Below are 18,423 nucleotides of genomic sequence, written 5' to 3'. Positions count from 1 at the left end.
AAATAAACGATCATTTGTGAAAACAAATGTGTTTCATTTACCAAATAAATGCTTGATTGAGGATAACATTTGCTAGTTTACCTCACCAATTTCAACAAACTAAAATATCAGTGTCGTCCGCTTCCGGTGACTGAGACGATCCGGATCGGACACAAGACGGATGAGGTCAGTCCAACCCCAAAAAACTGTTTACATTTTTTTTTCTAAGGATAAAATCCTGTAAAAAAAAAATTTAAATGATCAAAACTGGATAAAATACCATGAAAAGGTATAAGTTGTCAGGTATAAGACACCAAAAATTGTATATAAAAAGTATAGTCTATAAGGTATATAGAAAATACTTTTGACTGACCTGTTTGAAGTATCTTAAATTGACTTACGCCATTTTGAATTACCTAAAGCTAAGGATACGCAAAATTTGTGATTCCTTTTCTACCTATGAACATTAAAGAAAGTGTCATTTTTGGTTCAGAGCTTTTGGGGTGTTGAGCACCCTAAAAGTGTCTGTCTGGTTAACTTATTTATTTTTAGTTCACTTAAAGTGATTTACGATAATTCAACACTGTTCAGGAGTATCGCTTCCCATTTGCGAACATCATATTATACTTTGTAGTTAGCAGAAATATTATTACTATGCCATGTCCAGTTTTTACTCATTTCTTTCTAATAGAGTACACATACAGAAGACGAAGAAGAGATAATAAAATGTTTTTTATTGGAGTATTTAACACAGGGCAGCACGGCGGCGCAGTGCTTAGCGCGTGTGCGGCACAGTCTGACGTCCTGAGATCGAACCTCCTGTGTGGAGTTTGCATGTTCTACCCGTGCTTTCCTCCAGGCACTCTGGTTTCCTCCCACATTCCAAAAACATGCATCTCAGGTTAATTGTCCGGGCCAAATTGTCCATAGGTGTGAATGAGCGAGTGAGTTGTCCGTCTCCGTTTGCCCTGCGACTGGCTGGCAACCAGTTCAGGGTGTCCCCTGCCCACTGCAGATATCTGGGATGGGCTCCAGCAGCCCCGCAACCTTACTGAGGATAAGCGGTGCAGATAATGGATGGATGGATGGATGGATGGAGTATTTAACACAATTTTTTAGTAATAAACCTGGTAATAACATAGTAACACCATTGTATTAACATAAGTTCATATTGTAGAACTTAAAATAAATAATTTTCTTGCTCATTGCCTTCAAATTGTTTTTTTCAAGGATTGATAATTATTTTTCGTCAATTCATTGAGAGTAGAATGAGAGTCCATTTGTGTATTCAACATATTTCTTTATTTATTCTTTATTGACTTTTTTCAAGAATTACAACAATCTAAATTCCAATTTATGGCTTTTCGAACGCAAATTAGCAAAAATTTGCAAGCTTTTTTTTAGCTAGCTATCTGGCTACCTTTTTTATCTTTGCTATCTTCTTGTCTTTTTGGCTGTTTAGCGTGCTATCTAGCTATCATTTTAAAAATGTTTGTATTCTATCTAGCTAACATTTGATCTTTTTTGCTAGTTGTCAAACTAAATTTTGGCCTCCTCTCTAGCTAGCTAGCTAGATTTTTTTTTTCTATCTGGCTATTTAGTTGGATTTTTACTTTTTGAGCTAGCTATCTAGCTCCCTTTTAGTTTTTTACTTGTTTGCCTTTCCAGCTAACTATCAAGCTCCCTTTTTTAGCTATTTAGCAAGCTTTCTAGCTAAGTTGCTATTTTACAAATGTATATCAAACTGGGTGCCCTTTGCACTTATTAGTCACAAAAAGTTTCTACGTGAAAGAAGTTGGAGACCCTGACTATAGACCCTTTCATAGCCTATGTCACGTGTAATGTCACATTAGAAGCTGGAGGCAAAACAATACTCCGTGCTGGTCAAAACACTGAAGATTCAAAGAATTCATTTCTGCTAGTTCAGTGTTAGAATGTCTCCCTGTTACTGTATTTGTTTGTGTGCTAGAATTAGATTTAAAAAAAAAACATTAGTGATCGTAAATGGAAGTTTTACAGGATCCCAGCGGACACTCCTGATCAAAGAAAAAGTAGAGAGTCGTGGATGCATTAAAGCGAAAGGACTATTCCTTATTGCCAGTATAGCGAGCATTAAAATGAAGAAAACCGTGGTGTGGTTCAGGCGGAACTTTTCATACAACCAGTTTAGACATTTGATACTGAGTGTTGCTATGATACCAATTGTTGTTTAGGACAAAACCAAATCATGTTACCTGCTTGCTGATATCTTAGCCCCTTGAAACTAACCAAACTGACAAATCAGGGATACGAATTGTGATAGTCCCATAATAATATCAAATTTTTGCATCCTCAAAAAAACAACAGCACTGTCTTATTTCAGTGTTGTGTCCACAAAATGCGGATGTTTCATCTACTAGTGCCTATTGTCCTTCATTTCCTGACTGCACTGCGGTTTGGGAGTGTAAAGTTTAGAGTTCAGCGTAGGGGTGGGCAACTATTTGGAGTCGGGGGATGCAAATCTGGCCAAGAAGCCAGCCATGGGGAAGGAAGAATACATTTACATGTTATATTTCTTTTGAAAGGGTAGTCTCGTCAAACTGTTTCACAAATAAAGAAAAATAATACCATAGGCCCCAGTTTTAAGCACTTAATTTGATATTTAGTTTTAAAGTAATACTGTAGGTGTATTTTTTTGGCGACTGATTTTTGTTCTGTTGTTTTTGTAGTATTACTGTAATTTTATTTTTGTATTTTTTTTAGGATTTCTGTGGTATTTTTGAAGTTTATCCATAGCAGTATTTTCTTAGTATCTCTGTAGGATTTGTTTAGTTTTTTTTTAAGTATTAAAGTAGTTTTATTTTTAAAGTATTTTAGCAGTAGTATTGAAGTAGTATTTATTTAAGTACTTTTGTAGTATTTCTCTTGTATTTTGTAGTATTTCCATCATAAAGTTCTGTTTTTGTACGGTATTATTGTAGTTTTATTTATGTAGTACTTTTGTTGTATTTGAATAGTATATTTTTGTAGTATTGCTGTAGTTGTGTTTTTGCAGTGTTTCTGTTGAAATAGTCACATTTATTTGTATAGCCCTTAATCACAAAATATCTCAAAGGACTGCACAGGTTACAATTACACCATCCCCTGATCTTAAACCAACATGCGGGCAAGGAAAAACTCAAAAACGTCAGCATGAGAAAAAAAAACATTGAGAAGGGGCCTCACAACTGGTAATCCCCCTTCCAGGATGACCAGGGTTCAATAGATTTAGCATTGGGTAACAGTACACAAAATGTAGTAAACATCAATTAAAAAAACATGAGTAATATAAAACTGGTCAGAAAAGTCCATGTCAGCAAAGAAACGGCTTAATATCCCTGCCGGCTGGTCAAAAGTCTTGCTGCCTCATTTTGAACCAGCTCCAAACATTTGATGCAACACATCAGGAGACCAGAAAGTAATTCATTACAGTAATCAAGCCGAGAAGTAATAAACGCATGAATCATAACCTTTGCATCTGATTGAGACAGCATCGGACAAATCTTCGTAATATTACGGAGATGGAAGAAATCTATTCTAGCAATATTTTTCCCGTGTGACTGAAACGACAGATTAGGATCCTATTTAACACCTAGATTTTTGACCGAGTCACTTTGGGTGGTAATACTTTTGTGGAGGTTTAGAGCAGTGTTTGAGAACAAATCACGACAATAAGCTGGACTAACAAAAAAACATCTAGTTTTTTTATGGTTTAAGGCGCAGAAAATTAAGTGACATCCATCTTTGTATCTGAGTAAGGCAGGCCTCCACCTTTCTACAACTTAACTGAGCAGTTGTCTCCAGTGGCAGATACGGTCGAGATTCATCTGCATAGCAATGGAAACGAATATTATACTTGCGGATAATATCACCAAGCGGAAGCATATAAATACTAAAAAGAAGAGGGCCAAGTAAAGAGCCCTGTGTAACGCCACAGGGGGCATCGAAATGATCAGAGGTCAGATTGCTATAGTTAAAACATTAAATTCGGATCGTGTCACCATTCAAATAGCTACTCTCATATAGTTGGATAGCGATTATCAATACAGTATTCACTAAAGCGCCAAAAGAAAATGAATGAGAGCTGAGTTTTGACAGCAACCCGACTTGTGTCGTTCGAAACGAAAAGTCTCTATGAGCCGGCTCTTGTAAGAGAAAGAAGGGAATCCACAGCTCTGTCCCTCCAAGACGCCTTTTTTCTCTTGGGATTGGTCAATATGCATTTTCTGGGATTCTGTGTTGTTGACTTTAAATTTGTTGAGGATGAAAAGTTTATAATTGTTTTGTTTTTTTATCTTCCATCCATCCATTATCTGCACTGCTTATCCTCATTAGGGTCACGGGGGTGCTGGAGCCCCTCCCAGCAATCCTCAGGCAGTGGGCAGGGGACACCCTGAACTGGTTTCCAGCCAGTCGCAGGGCACACAGGGACAGACAATTCGCTCGCTCATTTACACCAAGGGACAATTTGGACCGGCCAATTAGGAGGAAAACGGAGTGCCCGGAGGAAACTCACACAAACATGGAGAGAACATGCAAACTCCACACAGGAGGTTCGATCTCATGACTTCAGAACTATGCCACACACGCGCAAACCACTGCGCCGCCATGCTTCCCTGTATGTTACCTTTCCTTTGTATATTTATAAATGTTCTACATATTTCCTGCATATTTTAATGTAAATGTATTTTTATAAAATGTAAAGTGCATTCTTTTTCTTCTTTTATCTCTCTTTTTTCCTTCGTTATTGGATTTTTCTTTTTGTTTCTTTTTTTCCCATTTGTGTATTTTTTAAGTTGTTTCCCCCTCTGTAGTCATTCTGTGCATAGCATCACACAATAATTGGTAATAAAGAGATTAAAGCAACAAAAACAAGATCAACAGCCGTTTGGGGCCTGAAAAACCTGACTCTTTTTAGTGAGCCGGCCTGGAAAAGACGATTCTTTAAAAATAATCGGAATTCACATCTCTACAAGTACACTATGTGTTTCGAATTAGCTCGGAAATTTTCAGATCCCTTAACATGCAACTTATTTTCAAAGTAAAGGAAATATTTACTTTCCCTGGTAAGTAGTTACTTTTACAACAGAGTAATTCAGTTACTGACTCAGTTACATTTTGGAAGAAGTAGTGAGAAACTATAACTAATTACTTTTTTAAAGTATCGTTCCCAACACTGATGCTGACATGTATATCTTATATTCATTTATACTTGTTTCAAATAGATTAATTTCATCAAATTGGTTTCAAAAGCACGGCGGCGCAGTGGTTAGCGAGTGTACGGCACAGTTCCAAGGTCTTGCGAACCTCCTGTGTGGGTTCAAATTCAGCTACCGGACTTCCTGTGCGGAGTTTGTATGTTCTCCCCGTGCTTGCGTGGGTTTCCCTTCAGGCACTGCGGTTTCCTCCCACATTCCAAAGACATGTCTGTCCCTGTGTGCCCTGCGATTGGCTGGCAGCCAGTTCAGGGTGCCCACTGCTCGATGATTGCTGGGATGGGCTCCAGCACCCCCGCGACCCTACTGAGGATAAGCGGTGCAGCTGATGAGAGATGAGATGGTTTCAAAAGGCTCACAATTAAAGCAAAATAATATATTAGGTTTAAAGCACTACATTTCAAATTTAGGTTTGTAGTCTTACCGTTAGTCTATTTCTTGAGTGTTTTTGTGTCATGGTTGCCCATTGCCCTCACTTGGGCCCGCCCGTTTGGTGCCAGCTGCTGCTCGTTGCCTAATAGGCTTCCCTCCTATTTACACCCAGTGCTCTCATTCACTCCTTGTCAGTCCGTCAACGAACCTCTGCACTTACAACACTCTGTCCAGTATCCTGCTCGTGTATCCAGTATCGATCCCACCTGTCTCGTCCTGTCCAGTATCTTGCTCCAGTCTACAGTATCTTTGTATCGATCCCGTCTGTCTCGTCCTGTCCAGTATCTTGCTCCAGTCTCCAGTATCCGGTATCGATCCCGTTTGTCTCGTCCTGTCCAGTATCTTGCTCCAGTCTCCAGTATCTGGTATCGATCCCGTCTGTCTCGTCCTGTCCAGTATGTTGCTCCAGTCTCCAGTATCCGGTATCGATCCCGTCTGTCCCGTCCTGTCCGGTATCTTGCTCGTGTATCCAGTCACAGGTATCGATCTCGTCTGTTCCGTCCTGACTGGTATCTGGTATCGATCCCGTCTTTCCCGTCCGGTTTCGATCTTGTCTGCCTTTGGCTTCCTGTTTTCCCATGCCTGACTTCTCTGTCTCGCTTCTGCTGCCCAGCAATCACCAAATCACTGGCGTTTGTGTTCACGTGCATGACTGCCCCATTTCCGTAAAATAAAGCTTGTCTGAAAACGTTGCGCGTCTGGGTTCTCTGTCTGTTCGGGTTCTGACATTTTTGTAGTATTTTAGCAGTATTTTTGCATTATTTTTGTAATATTTCCATAGTGTAATGTTTGTCGTATGTTTGTAGTGTATTTAATATTATCATTATAGTATGTATGTAGTATCTTCTACTAATATTTCTGCTGTAATATTTCTTCAGTAGTATGTTTGTATTATAGCATTACTGTAGTGGTATTTTTGTCGTATTTCTGTTATTCTTTGTAGTATTTCCATAGTAGAGTATTGTGGGATTTCCTTAGTATTTTTGTAATGTTTCTGTAGTTTTATTTTTAAAGTATTTTTGTTGTAGTATTCATGTTTTAGAATGTTTGTATCATAGTACTACTGATGTAGTATTTTGTAGCATTGCTGTGTTTTTTGCCTTCTTTTTTTTCAGAATGAAAGCAAAATAATATATCAGGTCCCTGTTTTTAAGCACAAAATTTGATATACAGTGGGACCTCGCTACTTCGCGGTTCCACGTTTGCGGGTTCAGAGCTTCGCGGGTCTAAAAAAATAATAATAAAAAAAGGGGCGTCGCTACTTTGCGGATTTTCACTTTTCGCGGGAGGTTTTGGTCCCCATTAACCGGGTCTTAAAAATAATAATAATAAAAAAATGTTTAAAAAACAACATAAAAAAAAAACACGTTTTTTTTTTTTAAAGCATTTTTAAAGGGGCGTCGCTACTTCGCGGATTTTCACTTTTCGCAGGTGGTTTTGGTCCCCATTAACCGCGCTAACCGAGGGATTACTGTATAGTTTTTTAGTAATTTTGTTGTGGACACAAAAAGGGACAATGGAGTTGGCACAAAAAAACTTCATTTTATTATCTCATCTCATCTCATCTCATCTCATTAGCTACACCGCTTATCCTCAGTAGGGTCGCGGGGGTGCTGGAGCCCATCCCAGCAATCATCAGGCAGTGGGCAGGGGACACCCTAAACTGGTTGCCAGCCAATCGCAGGGCACACAGGGACAGACAACTCACTCGCTCATTCACACCTAGGGACAATTTTGACCGGCCAATTCACCTGAAATGCATGTTTTTGGAATGTGGGAGGAAACCGGAGTTCCCGGAGGAAACCCACGCAAGCACGGGGAGAACATACAAACTCCGCACAGGAAGTCTGGAGCTGGATTTGAACCCACGCAGGAGGTTCCCAAGACATGAACTGTGCCGCACATGCGCTAACCACTGGCCCGCCGTGCTGCCCTTCATTTTATTAGTAGTACTTTATTTACTATTGTATATATTGTCATATTTTGACCATTTTTGTTTGGTGGTCCGGATTAAAAAAGCGGTTTGCAGGCCGTAGTTTGCCTACCACTGGTCCAATATGGCTCTTTCAGCATTTTGTGTTGCCGACCCCTGGCCGAGGCTTACTACGTATATCCCTAGCCTCTGCTTTCCTATACAAATTGATCCAAAAAAGACATTGGTTTGCCATAGTTGAAAATGTACACTCATTTGCATACAACACTCTTTTTTTAATTGCATGGCTCTTATCTAAAATGACGTCACTTGGCTTTTCCCCTCTTTACAGATATTTGCCTTGAGGGGTAGACAATTCCCGACATGTATCTTCAGACATGAAGAGAAGACAGACGTGTCCAAATAAAACAGCTCCACGAACAAAAAACCCACGTGCACACACGCGGGCACGTGCGCGCGCACCAAAAGCCGCAAATGATTGGCCTGTTTAGCGTTTGTCGTGTTTAAGATGCTTGACTAATTAATGTCAGATGGGCGTCGACTGCATTCCTTCCTTTTTGGTGTCAGTTTCACGTCAATTTTACAGGAAACAACGCGTTAGTCCTTCAAATTAAAATCTACAAAATCGACAGTAGAGTAAAGATTTCTCGTGGCAGGCTTGTGAAGATAAATGAGCAAAATGCTCGTGATTGTCGTCATTTTTGTAAGAAGTTGGTAGTGTTATTTGTTTTCCTTTAAATTGGTTCTGTGTGACATTCAATTGGGAACTTAAGTGTTGATAAAAACTGCTATTCCCGTTTTAGGTTTATATGTAAAAAAGAAAATGTGCACACTATTACACAAAATAAAGGGATGGATTGTATTAGTTGACCACTAAATGTACTGTATTGTGTAGTAATAAGCAAGAGGAAATATAATATCTGAGGTTAGGCCAAATACACCTACAAACACTCTTTTAGAGTTTTTTTGGTTTGAACAAATTTATTGACACTAAAAACAGAAAACAATCATGACAATCTCAACAGCAATTAAGCACATTCACAATATTATATTCCAATATTACGTTTTTAACAGCAAACACAAAGTGAGGTTTGAACAAACCTTCTCGAAAATCAAACATATTCACAATTTCATTATATAACATCTTTGTTAGTGTCAATAGATCCGTCCAGGCCAAAGTCGATTGTCCTCGGTCTGAACAAATCCACTGACACCAACAGCAGCAAAACACAGCCATCAAGCATATTCACAATTTTTTTATATCTGACAATATGACGTGACGATATGACGTTTTAACATTTTTTCCTGACATTTTCAACATCAATTAAACAATTTCAGAGTTATTTTCTTTTAACAGTAGTTAACCAGCGTGAGTAAAACAGGCTAAAAAACTAATTCAATGGTAAATAATTTGGGGGGGAAACAAAAACGTAACATTCATAAAATTGTGACCTATACTTTTTAGTACTGATGTTAACAAAATGTGCTAACATGACACCCAGCTGTTTTGCTATTTATCCCAATTATAAAATCATGGAGGGGTCTGAAATTTTAATCTAATGTACATGCCCACTGTGAGAGAGATAATCTAAAAACAAAAATCACAATGCATGATTTTTTTAACAAATGTGTGATACAGTTGCAATAGATTATTTGAACTCCTGTGTATCATTGAGAATTCTGACCATGAAAGACCTGTTAGTCCACCTGCCCTCGATGTATCATCCTGAATCAGATGAACCTGTTTGTGGTCCTTAGCTGCATAAAGACACCTGTTCACCCCATACACTCAGTAAAACTTTAACTTGTAACATGGCGAAGACCAAAGAGCTGTCCAAAGACACTAGAGACAAAATTGTACACCTCCATAAGGCTGGAAACCACAACAGGAGGAGGACCCAGATGCATAGCATTTACTCACAAGTTTATTGAGATATAAAGGAAAACAAATGCCAGCGATCCGGTGCTCACTGGATGGGGCAAGCAAGCCGCTCACGGGATCAGAGCGTGGTAAGAATGCGGAAGTGGATCTCCCGGAGTGGGAGATCGTAGCGTGGTCAAACAGGCAAAACGTGTCGATAGCTGGAGCGGGAGATCAGAGCGTGGTCGGTGGTCAAAAACGGGTTGTTAGCCGGAGCGGGAGATCAGAACGTGGTCGGTGGTCAAAACGGGTCGCAGCCAGAGCCAAACGGGGAATCAGGAACAGATGAGTGACATACGGGTGAACTCGGGACCGACTGGAGCCAGAGTCCAATTGCTTGCCTTGCGTATGCAGAGGCTTGCTGACGGACTGACAGAGAGAGACTGGCGTACTGGGTAGAAATAGGGGGGAAATAATCAGGCAACAAGCAACAGCTGGCACCAAACGAGCGGACACAGGCGAGGGCAATGAGTAATCATGACAGGAAAAGGCTACGGAGCCATTGCCAGGCAGCTTGGTGAATAATATAAAGCTTTTATTTTTTTGCAGGTCCAAAGAAATGTTTTAGTATTTTGTTTTGGTCCAATATGGCTCATTAAACATTTTGGGTTGCCAACCCTTGCACTACACAATAAAGAGACATGTAGTGGTCAAATAATACACACTTTTTTATATTTAGTTTTGGAGTATGACTGTAATTGTATTCTTTTTTTACTGTAGTATTTCTGCATTCGAGTTTTTGTAGTATTTCTGTAGTATTTTTGTGCTATTACTGTAGTTTTATTTTGTAGCATTCCTGTACTAGTATTTTTGTAATGTTGCTGTAGTAGTATTTTTGTCTTATAGTATTACAGCAGGCAGCACGCCGGCGCAGTGGTTAGTGCATGTGCAGCACAGTTCATGTCTTGGGAACCTCCTGCGTGGGTTCAAATCCAGCTCCAGACTTCCTGTGCGGAGTTTGCATGTTCTCCCCGTGCTTGCGAGGGTTTCCTCCCACATTCCAAAAACATGCCTTTCAGGTGAATTGGCCCGTCCAAATTGTCCCTAGGTGTGAATGAGCGAGGGAGTTGTCTTTCCCCGTGTGCCCTGCGATTGGCTGGCAAACAGCTCAGGGTGACCCCTGCCCACTGCCCGATGATTGTTGGGATGGGCTCCAGCAACCCCGCGACCCTACTGAGGATAAGCGGTGTAGCTAATGAGATGAGATGAGATGAGTATTACAGCAGTACTATTTTGTAGTATTTCTATCGCATTTTATTCTTTTTCAGAATGAAAGCAAATAAATATATTATTTATTATTATATACCTATATATTATTATTATTAATATATAGGTCCCTGATTTTAGTCACTAAATGTGATTTTTATTTTTGCAGTAATTTTGTACTAGTTTTGCATTACATCTGTAGTACCTGTAGTATGTTTGTTGTATACACACAAAGGGACCAAGTTGGCACATATTTTTATTGGTAGTACTTTATTTACTATTATATATTGTCCTTATATTTTGACCATTTTTGTCAGGCGGGCTGGATGAAAAACCCAGTCGGTCCACGGGCCATAGTTTGCTACCCTTGATATAGATTAAGAAAAATAAGATTTTAACACCCTAGGATTTTGTAGGGTGGCAACACGGCGGCACAGTGGTTAGCGCGTGTGCGGCACAGTTCAAAGGTCTTGGGAACCTCCTGTGTGGGTTCAAATCGAACTACCGCACTTACGGTGCGGAGTTTGTATGTTCTCCCCGTGCTTGCGTGGGTTTCCTCCAGGCTCTCCGGTTTCCTCCCACATTCCAAAGACATGCATTTCAGGTGGATTGGCTGGTCCAAATTGTCCCTAGGTGTGAATGAGCGAGTGAGTTGTCTGTCCCTGTGTGCCCTGCGATTGGCTGGCAACCAGTTCAGGGTGTCCCCTGCCCACTGCCCGATGATTGCTGAGATGGGCTCCAGCACCCCCGCGACTCTACTGAGGATAAGCGGTGCAGCTCATGAGATGAGATGAGATTTTGTAGGTCTTCAAAATAATGAAAGTAGGACAGCTATATTTGTGGCACTCTGAGGTTTGTTTTGAAAGGTACATAACGGAAGCGGCGTGATAAGAGAACGGCAGCTTCTGAATCAAGGACGCGCTCTTCTCACTTCTTGTTGCACGCAAAAAGAGTCTTTACGTTTTTTGTGGTTTCGCTGCAAATTGGATTCTAAGAAAGATGAACAACACGGGTAAGTAGGCGCAAAACCAAAAAAGAAAAGAAAAACAAAGAAACAAAGTGAAGAAAGTGAGAACCCTCCCGGGTACAGTAGCTGCAGATTCCTTAGCGGTCTCCGCCCTGAAACATGAAAAACGTTTCCTCACAATATGCAACGTGCGGGTCCTTTAGTGTGTTGCCAGTGATTATTAATTGGGAAGACGCTTAGTTATGAAGAACTCGCTTCCACGTGCTTTTACACCTCGGGCAATAAAATACTGTTAAGTACTGTTCTCTTGCGTAACGACTGTTTTAAATCAATCACGTGACACGTCAGGCAAAGGGACAGGGGGTCTCAAACTCAATTGAGTTGACGCTGTTATGCCGAGAATTGCATCCCTTGATCGCGGGAGCGCGCACACGTCACTCCCGCTACTATTAGCACTTTTACCTTGTTTTATCTCACTTTTATATGAAATGAAATGATCTGCATTTATATAGTGCTTTTCAAGTCAATGACTTCCCAATGCACTTTACAATGTGCTCCACATTTACCAATAGCGGCCTTGTATTGCAGCCATGTAATGCTAAGGGATGCTAAGCTGCTTATTGGGGGTGTTAGGGGTTCAGTGTCTTACCCAAGGACACTTCGACATGTAACATGGACGAGCCAGGATTCGAACTGGGATCCCTTGATCCCAAGACGAGCGCTCTACCTCCTGAGCTACTGCCGCCCCTGTCACTTTTTGTGAATGTAATGGCGAACATATATCCAAGACCACTTCGTCTTGCATCTGTTGGTAATGTGATCAATGTTCCCTCTAATTTTCCACGGGTCTGGGCGTTCACACAAAGTCGGTGAGCAGCGCTTGAAACAACAGTGAGCCACCATAATCCCAAGTGTGGCAAGATAATTAATTATCAAACATGTCCAAAACTTGACATCAAGTTACATTTTGCTGAGTTTCCGGCAATGCAAAATAACTTTTCTCTTTTGAATGAATTGACTCATGTACTATTGCAAAGGTTGTACGGCCTACAAACGTCATTTGTTCTTACAATTCTTTCACAAGATAACAATTTCTTTTCATTTCCTAATATATTGTGTCGCAATATATTAACATTTTTGGTGGCTTATTTAGTCGGTTGTAAGATACAGAAATGTACTTAATCACATTTTTTAGTGGAAGTACAATGTTGGCAACAAGATTCACTTGATATAATTGGAAATTGATGTTTTGTGGGGGTGCATTTTTGCAATACAATACTAATCAAACTCTTTAAACCGGTTCAGTTGCATCCAGCGAGGTGTGCTTTTCACTGTGAGGATATGGGCCCACCACTAGTAACCAGGGTAAATTTCATGGACCTTCGACCTTCATAGCCAGAGATAGATGGGGGGTGCATTTCTTGGCAGACAAAAATGCACCCCTCTTAAAACAGGTTCAGTTGCATCCAGCGAGGTGTGCTTTTCACTGTGAAGATATGGGCCCACCACTAGTAACCAGGGTAAATTTCATGGACCTGCGACCTTCATAGCCAGAGATAGATGGGGGGTGCATTTCTCGGCTGCCAGGCTGTTGCAGCCAGGCTGGTCAATCCCACCAGCATTATTTACATTTATTAGGATCATTTGTACTAGAAATAAAAATGACACCGTTGCTGTGACAATATTAGGCACACGATGATCTGTTTATTCAAGTCAAATACAAAATACAATTATCGACGTGTTACGTCTTCGTTTGATGATGAGAAGAAATCAAACACGTTCGTCTCCCGTTTATCTGTTGATGATTTGACAGTTCGTTTCAGCATAATAAGCTTTTTGGTAGAGTGCATAACAGTTTAAATATGAGTGATTTGAGTCGAAAAAGGCAAAATAAACATGTTACCTGCTCAAAAGTGGTTTACAGTAATCCCTCGGCTATCACGGTTAATGGAGACCAGAACCCGCGAAAAGTGAAAATCCACGAAGTAGCGGCGCCCCTTCAAAAATGCTTAAAAAAAAACAAAACATTATTATTATTATTCTTATTATTATTATTAGTTTTTAATTATTTTATTCTATTATTATAATTTTTAGACCTGCAAAGCTCTGAACCTGCGAACGTGGAACCACGGAGTAGCGACGCCCCTTCAAAAATGCTTAAATTTTTTTTTTTTTAATTTTTTTTTTAATTTTATTATTATTATTTTTTTAGACCTGCAAAGCTCTGAACCTGCGAACGTGGAACCACTAAGTAGCGACGCCCCTTCAAAACTGCTTAAAAAAAAACAATTTTACAGTGTGCATTATCGTTCGATTACATTCACAACAAATACAATACGGAATGGTTTAAGTTGTATTACATTGCCAACAAATGCAAGACGGAGTGGTCTTGGATATATGTTCGCCATTACATTCCCAAAAAGTGATATAAAAGTGAGATAAAACGAGGTAAAATTGGTTATAGTAGCGGGAGTGACGTGTGCGCGCTCTCACGACAATTCTCGGCAGGGATGCATCTTTCGGCATAACAACGGCCGCCCGAGCTAGGGTCCAGGTGAGGTGGGGCCCAATCGGGGTTTCCACAAGAAAACTTTGGATTAAAAAAAACACTGTTTAGAAAAATGCTACACAAAATTTTCAAGAATTACGGTGAAAGAAATAAACCAGTTATAACCCAATTCATAATTTGCGTGGGCTGCGACTACATCCAAGGTACGGTGTATATTATTTGACAAATAGATGTTGCCTTATTGTGCCGTGTGGCCGAAAAAGAAAGAAGACAAACTACACAGACTTAAAAGTAACCAAACCACAACATTTTTCTTATTTTGGCCATTCTTTTACATAATAAAAGAAGCAAAAAAATAAATAAAAGGGGGGAAACAAGAAAGATGGAAGAAAAGGTACAAAAGACAAACAAAGAAGAAAGAAAAGGATAAAAGAGGGGGATGGGTGCCATCGGCTGTACTTTCCCAAAACACACCCCAGGAAATGGTTCCTTTACGACCCTCGTGGTTAAGGGATCCACCTACCATGAAAGAAATACTGCAAAAATTCTACTTTGGAACAACTACAAAACTTTATCAAAATACTATTATGGGTTAAAGGAAATACTTTTACAGAAATACCACTACTGTAATACCATCCAGCCATTATCTGCACTGCTTATCCTCAGTAGGGTTGCGGTAGTGCTGGAGCCCATCTCAGATGTCCTCGGACAGGGGACACCCTGAACTGGTTGCCAGCCAGTCACAGGGCACACAGAGACAGACAACTCACTCGCCCATTTACACCTAGGGACAATTTGGACCGGCCAACCTGAAATGCATGTTTTTGGAATGTGGGAGGAAACCCACGCAAGCACGGGGAGAACATGCAAACTACACACAGGAAGGTTCGATCTCATGAACTCAGAACTGTGCCGCACACGTGTCAACCACTTTCCGCCGTGCTGCCTTAGGGTACCATTATACAAAAATACTAAAAAATACAACAATGGTATTTGTATATTACTACAAAAATATTACATATATACTAGCAAACTGGCGCATGTATGTCATCCAGCATGGACCCTAAAGTTAAAAAGACTTCACAGAAATACGACTGAAATTGCATTCATGTGATATTTTACCTTTTCAAAAGGTTGCTATTTTATTTTTATAAATGCATGCTTTGTTTTATTGCACTATTTTTGTTAAGGTTTTTTCCAATCCTCAAATCCCCAAATTGGATCTCTTAAATGCATTTCTTTAATTTTATCAAAACTAAGAAAGATTTTCTAATTCATTGATATAGTAATGAAGCAAAACTTGAAGCCGTATTCTACAACAAAGTAATTCATCACAGTATGTGCTGCAACCAACTTAGTCATTTTGATCATAGATTAATATAGATACATACAGCATGTGTTGCGTTCATTATAAGGCTTTTGATATTTTGCGGCACCTGACAAATTAGTTTTTTGTTTTTTTTTGGGGTCCTATATGTCTTTTTTAACATTTTGGGTTGCCAAACCCGGAGTTAGCTTTTTGATCTGCCCGCAGAGCCTGTGGAAAAAAAGTACTTTGTCTACGTGTGCTTATTTCTTTGATTTATGCTATTGTTGTTTTATTGTTTATTAGAGTACTTGAATTTTCCTTGATCATTTCAATCTTTTTTTTAATTAAATGTTCTATATTGTTGATTGGGTGGATTTTTAATGATTTAAAGATCTGATTAAATAGTTGAAAAACAATAAATTTGTCATTGCTTAAGTTGATCAGTACTTTAATAGTTTTTTCACCAAGTGTCTTTTTTACTTTTATCAAGTAATTATTGGGATGGCTACTTTTTACTTCTACTTGAGTCATATTATTCGGAAGTAACAGCACTTTTACTTTTACTCTACCCACCTCTGCCCCTGTTCATACATCCTTTGGAATTGCTGGTGTTCAACCTCTCCCCCAGGCAGTGTTGGGAAAGTATCAAATTACTATAAACGTATTCTTTATTACATAATATAGGAGGCATTAGTGGTACTGTATAAATGCAGGCCTTAAATGTATCTTTGAGGCGTTTGGATTTTGTTTTTCCTGTTTTGATTCTTGGATATTTCTTGCCTGCAAGATAAATTCTGATATGTGTAGGCACCTAAAGGCTTCAACCTACTCCCTTTTTTGTTTTCTTATTTACACTTGACTTCATTTCGTTAACTTTGTGCGATGGACGATTTTTCAGTTGTCATGTTGACTCATACCTTTTTAAGTGCAATTTCACCTTCACCTTTGTTTACTATTTTATACACACTACAGTTCAAAAGTTTGGGGTTGCTTACAAATTTCACTTCTTTGACGTAAGCATAGTGTGAAGGATAACATTTAAAAAAAATCATAATTTCCAAACTTCTCAATATCTCAACTTTACTTTCCATTTATTTTGCAACTTGTTTGATTAATAAAAAAAAGTGTGATGTTTCATGGAAAACACACAATCATCAGAGTGACCTGAACTCTTGAAGTGTATATTGTTTTACCATTTTTGTTTGGCGGGTCAAATTAAAAAGCTTGAAGGGCCACACGTGGCCCCGTGAGGCCTAGTTTTCCCACCCTTGCCTTGGGCTCATGATTACGTAAATATTATATTGTTATTGTATTTTATATTATATGTATTGTATTTATTTTTTGCTGTGCCAAAATAAAAAAAGGCTCAATCAATCGAAACAATTGATTACAGTGGTACCTCACTAGTTCGCAGTTCCACTTTCGTGTGTTCAGAGCTTCGCTGGTCTAAAAAATATACCTTAACTTCTCAATAAAAGCATTTACTGTATTGACTTGACGCCATTGAGCGCGAGCTTATGTCAACTGAGGACACGGTGTAGACACTCATATTGTGAAGGGGAGGGGGAGGCCCTGACACAATGCTTAGTCATTGTGAGTTACCGCTTCGCTCACCCCCCTCCTTTAACTCCTCCCACCTCACCCCCTTCTTATGTGGCGCTCAGTTTATAGAGGAGGAACTCGGCGACGCGACGTAAGTATATTCTCTTCTGTCACATTTCATCTCAAGTTTGACTTTATTATACCAAAAGCGAGCGGTTGTTTGTACTACCTAAACACGGCCAATTGTGTGTGGTTTCGTGTATTTGTTGTAAAAGCCGTTCGATGCCGCTAGATAAAGTATGTTGTTATTGTCAGAAGGTAGCTCTTTCACTTTCATTAAAATGAAGACAGACCATTTTTTTAACTGTTGTTTCCCAAAATGCTTCATAAACACTCATCAAATATCACATTTTCACTGTTCTTATTTTCAATATGTAACCGGTAGTGTTAACCAGCGAAATAAACTGCGATGGCTGCATGTGGTTGAGAGCGGTTAATACAATCATACTGAATGGTTCGTAGTGGTTTCGCCCCAGTCCTATTCCGTGTAAATTGATTATGTAAGACATGGCTACACTTTTGGTACATTCAGTTCAAGTGTGAAGAGTTCTGGATGAGTCACCCAATAACTCCTTGCCATCATGCCAGTGATCACTTCGGTTTAATGGCGGGGGGGGTATACTGTATACCTGTATACGTTTTTTTAAGCATTTTTGAAGGGTCGCCGCTACTTTGCGGATTTTCATTTTTCGCGGGTGGTCTCGGTCCCCATTATCCGCGATAACCGAGGGATTACTGTATATAGCCTCTGGAGCAACTGTTTTAAAATGTTTGTGCTTGATCGATGTTCATAATTGGCTGAACTTTGATCCAGGTACTCTACTGTTTACTTTTGTTATCTCTTTAGTCAAAACCCAATGGAAGTTTTGCAGCTTCAGCATTAAGGCTACAACTCACGATTGCTTTCATAATCGATGAATCGGTCGATTTATTTTTTCAATCAATCGATGAACCGAATTTTTAAAACACAAATTTGTAATTCACTCCTCTTTATTCAATCTTTATTCAAATATTTAAGTTTTGGACACATAGAAAAAGTAGTGCACAAAAAAACAGAATACACTGAACAATAAAAAAGTGTTCGTCAAATAACTTAACAATAAATGGACAATATACAAGAATGTATGCTATACACCTGCAAATAGGCATGATGGTTAAAATTTTTGTATATGATCAACGTTCCCAATATGAAAATTATATATAACATTATTAAGAATCTGCCCCTTGTGAAGTGCTAAACATGTTATCATTTTTTTTTAACTATTTCATTAATTTATTTATTTCTGCAGCGCTTTCTGTTCCCTTGAAAATTGTTTAATTCGTAGTGTTTG

At 39.3% G+C, this 18,423-nt stretch overlaps 1 protein-coding gene across 1 annotated transcript in view; it reads left to right on the top strand.

Moving 5' to 3' along the window:
• The first annotated feature begins 11,568 nt into the window (after nt 1-11,568).
• LOC148363591 (protein SSUH2 homolog) overlaps nt 11,569-18,423 on the top strand; it is a 31,178-nt gene continuing 24,323 nt past the window's right edge. Inside the window, exon 1 of the mRNA XM_088337078.1 lies at nt 11,569-11,717. Coding sequence (XP_088193204.1) covers nt 11,705-11,717 — 13 coding nt within the window. The 5' untranslated portion in view covers nt 11,569-11,704. The remainder of the gene's footprint in view (nt 11,718-18,423) is intronic.

The sequence above is a fragment of the Urocampus carinirostris genome, chromosome 6 (assembly GCF_059441175.1).
Source record: "Urocampus carinirostris isolate Australia breed hairy pipefish chromosome 6, RoL_Ucar_1.0, whole genome shotgun sequence".
NCBI lineage: Eukaryota > Metazoa > Chordata > Actinopteri > Syngnathiformes > Syngnathidae > Urocampus > Urocampus carinirostris.
This window is presented reverse-complemented; position numbering and strand designations above follow the sequence as displayed.